Source organism: Protobothrops mucrosquamatus, unplaced genomic scaffold, assembly GCF_001527695.2.
Source record: "Protobothrops mucrosquamatus isolate PMUCROS unplaced genomic scaffold, P.Mucros_1.0 scaffold707, whole genome shotgun sequence".
Lineage (NCBI taxonomy): Eukaryota > Metazoa > Chordata > Lepidosauria > Squamata > Viperidae > Protobothrops > Protobothrops mucrosquamatus.
In genome coordinates this window covers 198,176-207,579 of record NW_015386988.1, presented here as the reverse complement: position 1 = coordinate 207,579, position 9,404 = coordinate 198,176, and the positions used below count along the sequence as shown (strand labels likewise).

Sequence of the window (9,404 nt, the reverse complement as noted above, 5' to 3'; positions counted from 1 at the left end):
AAATCTCTGGACAAGAATGATCCAGAAGGGAGGGAGAAAAGGAGAGAGAAAGATTTGTCAACAAGAGAGAATTGTCTTGGTAGAGAATTGTCCTCTTTTGATTCTGCTCAGTGATGCTTTTCCCACTAATCACAGCCTCCAGCAGCTTAGCTCTGAGGGAATGCAGCCTGCAAGTATTGCCCACCTCTCCTTGAAAGGATACGTCCATGATAACATAAAGAGATTGTGTTATATAATATAGTGACGAAGGATATATTATATCAAAATGTCCTCAGTAGTATCTTTCCTAATAAATCAATGGTAATATTTTATAAATTTGAAATGTGTTCAATGATGCAAATATTAATATTGCATTACCCAAGATGGCACAAATTACTTGCCAGGGAGAGAGATGCACTGCAATTTGCTACCATCTGATGCAGAATATTTATAGTTCTGAGACAAAACAGAGCAGGGGGCACTCTGTTGCTAAGGTGATAAATAGCCAGCCATCGGTATGCTCTTCATAGGGTGACAATAAGCAAAAGACAGATCTCTGCCCTAAGGACCTTACAGCTTTAAAGGAACATTTAAATAAATACTTTGAGGAACCAAAAGAAGAGAATATAGAAAAAAGAACCCAGAATAAATTAACTAAAAAGAGGCAATTGTGAAAAGTTACATTAATATATGTTTATTGGAGATTAAATCATGCACCATGTCAATCTCCCTGATGATGCATTAAGGCAAATATGGAATATTACTATACTGACCTTTAGTTTTCAAGAGCCTGCTTTTATCTTTCACTATTTAGACCGAAACCCTTTGTATAAATAAATGCTATGATTTCAATAGCAAGAAATGGTACTATTATATAGGATGTATTTGTTTCTGAGGGAGAATTCTATTCATCTCAAGGTAAAATTCCTCCCACTGCTTCTTTTGAAGGAAGAAAAGCTTTTGCTTTTGCTTTTGTAGTAAAAAGATGTTTTGATCTCAGATATCATTTAGGTGATATATGAGATCAAATAGCCCATATCCCGTAATAATGGAGCTTTTAAAACTTCAAGAGCAACTTTGGAGGTTGAAGTAGTTTTTTCTTATTTGAAGTGAAACTCGAAAGGCATCCATGAGCAATAGTACCGATGCTTGCAGACCTCTCAGTATAAGTTCCAAAAAGACTTGTGGATAGAGAGAGATTGTATATGAGTTGTGAACACACAGAGAGAGACGGACAGACAGACGGACAGAGATCTGGAACACTGCCATGAAATATTTGGTACATAGTCCAGAATTATGTGCAACCCAGTAGACAAATAGATGGTTTTGTGATGCTCACAAATCTGGACTAAAGGGAAATAGATATAAGTCTTTGACTGCTGTTTCTGGCAATCTGGCATTTAAAACATTTGCCTGTGATTCAAAAGGCAGTTACAAAATATTAATTCTTGTTGATAAAGCTAATCCTCCATGATCCTGTGCAGTTCCTTTTTAAAACCACCCAAACTGGCTGCCTTTACCACAACTGCTGGTAGTGAATCCACAGTTCAACTATACTGTGAAAAGTATATACTTCTCTTGATTCAGAATTCAGTGTGAGCTGATTTGTGGAGGACTTCATTTTTCATATCTTCCCTAAGAGACAATTACCCATTTATTTTTACTGTTTTTTTAACTAGTTACCAATCTATAAGAGCTGCTATTAGGAGAGGGAGTGTCAAATGTTTTTGAAAATCCATCTCTATAATATACTTTGGACCACTATATATTTGATAAGATTGAAAGGGATATATGGATATCTATCTGTCTATCTATCTATCTATCTATCATCTATAATACATATTCATTATAAACCCCAAAAGTTGATTTGATGTAAATCTTGATTTTCACAAAATAGAACATGAAGTTAGGTCATGTGTATTAGGGAACAATAATTTTCATTCTAGAACCATGAAGGTAAGCCAATCAGCCAATGTATTGAGAACTGCATAAAGAAAAGATTTAGAGGAAAAATATGTTTTAAAGTCATAAGAAATCAACATGTAAACATGCTTTTTGTGGCCGCATATAGTATGTCCGCACAAATATCCCCAGAACTGATGTCATCATTGAAGTAAAGAACCATCTGTTAGATTCACTTCAGCAGAATCTGCGAACAACGGAGAAAATATCCTACACAACAAAACTACTGAAACTTTGTCTTTACAAACTGAAAATTCAGCATTATAGCAATATCTGTATTGCACATGCATATTGTTCCAAATGGAAGCACAACAGAAGATACAGGGATTATATTTTATCTCATTTATTTTTACCTTGCCTGTAGCAAAAAAGAAGTAAAAAGAAATTACTGACATATCCCTAGTCCCAGCTGTTAGTAGCATGGATAGAATCTTTTGTGGGCTCAGTTGGCTAATATATTGTCATAATCTCTATGAATGAAGATTTTTCTTTTTAAATGAGCAAGCCAGTAACAGAATATTAGAATACCTGAAACATAAAATTAAACTTTTAGAAAGAGTATTTTATTCTGACCTTGGAATCCTCCTGTCCAGAGCATTCAATTTACTCTGGAGTAATTGTCTTTTGTAGCAGTTATTTATATGAATTCATAAATGAGGCTTTCTTCTGAAAAGAAATTGACCAAATGTAAATACACAATAATTCCAAATTTTGTTACCCTAATAGACTTCTCAAAATGTGCTTAACAGAATAGATAAGCATAGGCCAGCCCAATTCCTGGGTCAGCCAACTTTCCAGAAGTATTTCACAATATGGGTTTTCTATGCAGCATTTACTCTCAATGACCTCCTAGGCAAGGGAAATTTTTAAACGGAGTCCTAGATATTAGTGTTCAAACCAACATGGAATTGTTGGCTAAAAATAGATTCCTAGGTTGATTGGCTAAGAATAAAACGATTTTTCAAAATGAAAATGTTTGTCATTGAGTCGGACACAAATTTTAAGAAGGGCCTATTCTAGAGCAATATTTGAGTTGTTGGACTCCGTGATTAAATATGAGCACTTCTGCCATTTGCCAAATTATGAGAGAACCTCCATAAGCAATACCCCAACCATTGGAAATATTTCTCATATTTTGTTCAAATGTCAATTATATGCCCTTATTAGTCTTAAATACTTATAATCCCTATTGGAAAGAACAGCCCAGTAGTATCCAGTTCACAGATTGTTATATTTCTTCCTGGGCAAAAATGTACATACTATATATAGAAGTGCTAAGTTTAAGGCAGTGGTTCTCTGAAACCTGGACACTGAATAAATTGGAGTACCCTGTAAGGGAGATTTGTTTATCTGATTATGACACCTTATATTAATACATATTATTTTATAAATATTTCCTCCTATCTTACTCCAGAAATAGACTATATGCTATATTTTATTGTTATTTTATTTTATTGATAAGGTCACAAGATTAATCAATAAATTACTGCTATTTCTAAACATTGTTTAAATGAATGTCCTGTCTGCATGTATTGATCTATAATATTTTTATATATTTTTAAATTAGGGTTGTAGGGCAGCATGGTTGTGAGAAGCAGACAATACAGCCCATAAGTTCTTTTCAATCCCGTCCCCAATGTCCTTTAATCATTGTACAATAGCTGCAGTAGAAAGACCACATGAGAATTAATGCTGTTTTTCGGAATCATTACCTCCTAATGAGATTGCTGCTTGCAAGCCCATGAACTTTACACAGAACACTGCCTTTTAGAGCTGCTTTAGTAAGCCAGTTTTTTACTCAGCCTTACTCACAAATCCAGTCTGGCTTGGACAAAACCTACATATCACTTTTTTTTTCTTTTTAGTGAAAAGATGTCAGGGATTTCTTTCACAAATATGGGAACTGTAAACTTTAGTTGGAATTTTAGAACTAATCCTAGAAAGATAGATTCATCTAAAGTATATTGCAAGTTTTCTAATCATTAACCAACAGTGAGAGAAGAACCTTAACAATAATGGAAGGCGGGATCAGTTTTCACATCTTTCCATCTCTCTCTCTCTCTCTCTCTCTCTCTCTCTCTCTCTCTCTCTCTCTCTCTCTCTCTCTCTCTCTCTCTCTCTCTCTCTCTCTCTCTCTCTCTCTCTCCCCCTCCCTCCCTCCTCTTCCCTCTCTCTTTCTCCCCAGTGGATGGAGTTATGTTTCTAATGGACCAGCAGAGGCCTATTGGTAGTAGTAATAGCTTTCTCCTCTTTTGGTCCTTAATCAGAACTCCTTTTGTTCTTCTATAGAATCAAAAGCATGTTTTCTCTGATCGTAAAGTAGTTTCCCAGCATGATGTCTGACTATCGATTCCCTTCTCCTTCATTAATTCTAAAACTAAGCTGGTGGCTGTCACCATATTTTGAGGACACAAATAGCATTATTTTATTATGCACTATGTGAAATTTTTAAGGATCTAAATCTGTTATCATTTAGCTTCATTTAAAATGTTTATGTTGCAGAACATGTCTATGCTGCCAGTAAGCAGTGGACAAGAAAAAAAAGGTTAACAATTGTGGAACATTAAAAAGCAAAATATATAGTGCAGTGGCACTAATCAAAAGGATAGACATCAAAACCTAACATCCACTTAATGTTGTATCTCAGAACTAGGGTAGGTTTTCATTTATTTGTGAAAACCCATTAGAGCAGAATTCAGGTCTCCTCTTGAAGATAGAGAGTAACTCCTAGAACAATCACTAAAGGTGTCAACGAACTATGATTTTTCTGAACTCCAGGAACTCCATCTTTCTGGGATTCATCATTAACTTGTTTTGGCCCATACCCAAAATCACCACTTCCAGATCCTAGGTCAGAATTTCTATAGTATATCCATTATGGCCCAAGGTATTGGTTATAATTGAGTATTATCAGCATATTGATAGTATCTTACAGCAAAACAAAACAATGGATAATGTCTCTCTCATTGATTTCATATAGATATTACACACCAGTAGGGAAAGAGAGAAGTTCCTTGAAGATGGGCTCCAGCATGAATCTGAAAGCTCAGAAGACAAAATCTCTGGTCCCGGTGACCGACCAGATTGGATCCTAGAGTAGGGAAAGAATTAAGCCCTGAGATATTCATATTGGAGAGATCATGGGCTTGATACTCATCTCCCATTACTATCAATTGAGTCTATCTGCTGTGGTAGGAACATGACCACTGTAATTTGATATCCCTACCTTCCAAAATCCATATATTGTAGTCAATGGATATTGAAAGCTGCTGAGATATTAGTTAGTTTTAGCAGGGATTCACTCCTATTTTCTAGTTCCTGATGTAGTTCATGTACCAAATCCATGCAGAGGTCTGAATCCATGCTGGAGAGGATTCCTACATTATATCATCCTCTGAAGCTGATTTCTCATCATCTTCTCCAAAATCTCCCCCAGAAAGGAAATGTTTGTATTGGGTAAAAGTTGTCAAGATAAAGCTTCTTCAGAAGACAGTGCATTACCACCTCTTTCAGGATTGATGGCACTGCATCCTTTCTGAAAGAAATTCATAACCTCTTGACTCCAGCTATTCATAGTCCTCTTAGTCACCAAAAGTAGCTAGGAAAAGCATAGATCTCAACATCAAGTGGCACAGCTCACACTATAAAGAACCTTTTCTACTAATTGCACAAGCTGTCTATTGGAAAATATTGCCCCACTTTCCTTCTTAATTGATCACTGCAGCTTCTGCACCATGTACCTTTTATTCACCTTCATCTTTAGTCACTTGTTCATTTGATTAACCTGCTCCTTGTTATTTGTTATGAACAAACCTGTGAACTAAAATCCATCTGCCCACTATTTCAGCAAGACAATAAATATGTAGAGAACAAACCTATGTGCATAGATCACCATTTATCTTAGGAGCTAGTTATATGAAAGACACTGTTCCTAGTACATCACATACCCTTTGCTTTGAGCAGATAGGTAGTTTATAGTGTTATGAAGAACCCTATATTCAAATTCCCATCTCTTGAACAATATCTGCAATTTTGCTCACTTGCAACTATTAAGGCAGCTAGATGTATAGATAGTTAATGATTCTACTTCTTGGGTTTTAAAAAAAACCATTACATTTCTGAACAGGTTTGAAAGTAACCATGAGTGGTAGGGCAAATTGTCTTTTGTTTGCCTGCCAGGTTTCCTCTTGAAATGCAACTATAGTAACAAGTATACTGCTACAAAGTGGAAGTGCAATTATTATTATTATGGTTCATCACACAGTCAGCCAGATGTTTAGACTGGATTTGGCACTTTTATCCACCTATCCTAAGGATCTGACAGGCAGATGTTTGATGGTGTTAAAGATATCATCATTGTTCCATGTAAATTTGCCTTTTGCATTCGACTTATGATAATTTTGTCAGTGCTCAAATGTTGCAACCCCCAATATTTTGGGATTGCACCCAAGGTGCCTATTACTATTGGTACTACCTTTGCTTTCTTTTGCCACAGTTGTGCTACTTCTATTTGCTAATCTTTTATTTTTTTATTTTCTCGAGTTCTTTCTCTTCTATTTTGCTATCACCGGTACTGCCATATCCACTATCCAGACTTTTTTGTCTTTCTTATGTTTAAATTCTAAAATCCCAGAGCACTTTAGCTGCTTCATTTCTATTACTTTGTCCATTGGGGTAGTCCCACCAGTTTTTGCTTGTAGGCAAGTGGTGTTTCTTGTGGATATTTTAATGCACCATTGTTGCTCCTTTTTCATATCATTGTTTGCCATCAGTCTGTGTGATCTTCTTACAACAGCCAACTTAGGTGACTCACTGTTTCTTCAGCTTCTTTTTAGAGGCAGCATTTGCTTTCTTTTGCTCTCTTCTCAATCCTTGCTTTGTATGCACTTGTTCTTAAGGCTTGGTTTCCTTCTCAATTAGCCTTCATGGTGTACTAATCTCAGGGCATCTTATTCATTGTCCTTCAGATAGTCTTCCACTGTTTTTCCTTCTTCCTTTTCAACTGTTTGGGGTACTTGCAACATTCCTCACCCATCATGCTCCTTGATGAGTAGAGTCCATCAACATTGCTATGTGGAGGAAGGACAGGATTCATTGTGATTACTTTTCTGATCTTCCTGTGAAAGGCTTTTATTTCTGCTTGACTTCAATTCACTATTCCAACTATGTATTTAATAACTGGATTTGCCCAGATATTAATTGCTTTATATTTCCTCTGCTGAGTTTGGACTGAAGGAGATGATGATGATGATGATGATGATGATGATGATGATGATGATATTCTGGCTTTTTTATATATTTTGAACAGTTCAAGGCAGCAAATATATCTAATATTCTTGCCTTCTATTTTCCTCACAATAACAACAAAGTGAGATAGGTTGGGCTGAGACACTGTGACTGGCTCAAACTTACTAACCAGCTTCTCATGCCTAAGGAAGGCCTAGAACTCACAGTCTCTGGCTCTCTAGGCCAGGACCTTAAGCACTACACAAACTGGCTTTTTTGAAAATTTAAGGAACAATATGTTGATTTGTAGGTTTTCATCAAACTTTTGCCAGCATTAGTGGACACAATAAAATATAATTGATGGTGAATTAAAATACATCAGCTTAACAAATTGATTGTGATAATGTTAGCTTGAAACATATATGACAGATTACTCAGAAACATGCTATGGTGTATTTTCTTTATCTTTGCAGCTTCAGACCAGTTTGTCCGAACCAATGACGTTACCTAAGTCGATCTCACTTCCTCGTAGTGCATACTGGCATCACATCACTCGGCAGAACAGCATGGGAGAAATATATAGTTTACAAGGTAAGGTAAGATGCTTGAACCATTAGGTTCCCCTCATAAATTGCTTTCATCTGCACTGATGATTTTCTTACCATTTAAATTACTAAGGCAGATATAAGGATGGGCGGGCGGGCAGGAAGGCAGGCAGATATATTGAGTCTTTATATGGAATTTATCAGAGGAAGCTATTTGCTACTAGAGAAGATTTAATTTTGTTTACACTGGCATATTCTACACAGAATGTGGGTCATTTGCCACCATAGATAAATAGATAATTACTCAAAGCACTTTGTCAAATATGGGGGGGAAAGGTAAAAGTGTTTTGTGTACAAAATATACTCTTATGGTTCCACCCCGTGCAAACTGCATTTTCATTGGACTTTTCCTCTAATTTATATTGAAATCATGACTGGAGTAAAGGACTAAAAAAATAGTCACCCTAAACTTTCCCAGATTTGTTTGGAACTCGGTGGATAAAAGATGGCTACTAGCAAATTATTTTTCTGTAAATGTACACCACAGATAAGGCAATGTTTTATTGTGACAAAGAAAAAATCCCAGTTGTTGTTTTTTTATCAAAAATATCCAGAAAATGATGGGGTTTGTTTTTGAAAAATGAGAGAAATATAGGCACATATGCAGCTTCTTTTATATGTGTCTTCATTCACCCAAGCCAGATAGAGGTCAAAATTATAGGTTGGACTGGACATAAGGTCCAGTTTAATTACCAAAATTATTATCATTTTATCCCTATATATGCTCTCCTCAGTCTTCTGGTTACTTTGTTGTCTTTTGTCTTTATCACCTTATGGGTTTACTATCTGAGCAGTTCACTGAACCACACACATATGTAATTATTAACTTACCAACTTTGGCATAATAAAAATTATTAAAGTTAATAACACCTCCCAAACAATATACTTCTGGTATAGTTTTCATTGTATATTAATAAGTGGGAGTGTGATTGTGTATAGAAATCAAAGTACAGAGATTGAGAGTTAATATGCTGTTAATCCTCAGCTGAGATGGCTTTTTGCTGATGTCTTTCTTGTAGAAAAAAATGAAATTATAATGTTACGAGAGTGATGGACTGTCAGAAACAATGTCTTTAGGTCAGATTATTTTCCTGTACAGAACTGTACAGCCTTAAATCATCAGGGGCATTCATAATTTGATGAAATAAAAACATACCATGAAGAATTAAATGCTGCTACTACTACAAGATTATTTTTGGTAACTACCTTGTATTTCTTAAATACAATTTTGTTTAAAGTAATAGAAAAATAGAGCTGAGTAGAATCAGGTGCTCCTTCAGTGTCACTTCTTTATTCTTAAGATAAAAAGATGGAGACATTTTGAGAATTTGTGGAGGTACTTATAAGTGTATGTATATTCTCCTTTTCTACCTGTAACACACAGGTCAACAAACAATAAAAAGGGCCAAAAGAGACAAAATGCTTACTACAATGCAGGGCTTTTTTTCAGCCGGAACGCGGCGGAACCGCGTTCCGGCACCTTTTTCCGGGCCGGCCGCACCGGAAATAGCCCCTCCCACACTGGAAATAGCCCCTCCCAAATTTTACTTGCATTCCTGTTCTCTAAAGGGGCGGTCCTAGGGTTTGATGAGGGCGTGGCCAGGTTTGAGTTCCGCCACCTTTTCTCCGAGA

The 9,404-nt window shown here is 36.1% G+C and overlaps 1 protein-coding gene across 1 annotated transcript in view; it reads left to right on the top strand.

Annotated features, from left to right (window-relative positions):
• Positions 1-9,404, top strand: part of DOK6 (docking protein 6) — a 170,515-nt gene that overhangs the window by 135,002 nt on the left and 26,109 nt on the right. Inside the window, exon 7 of the mRNA XM_015818246.1 lies at positions 7,641-7,758. Coding sequence (XP_015673732.1) covers positions 7,641-7,758 — 118 coding nt within the window. The remainder of the gene's footprint in view (positions 1-7,640; positions 7,759-9,404) is intronic.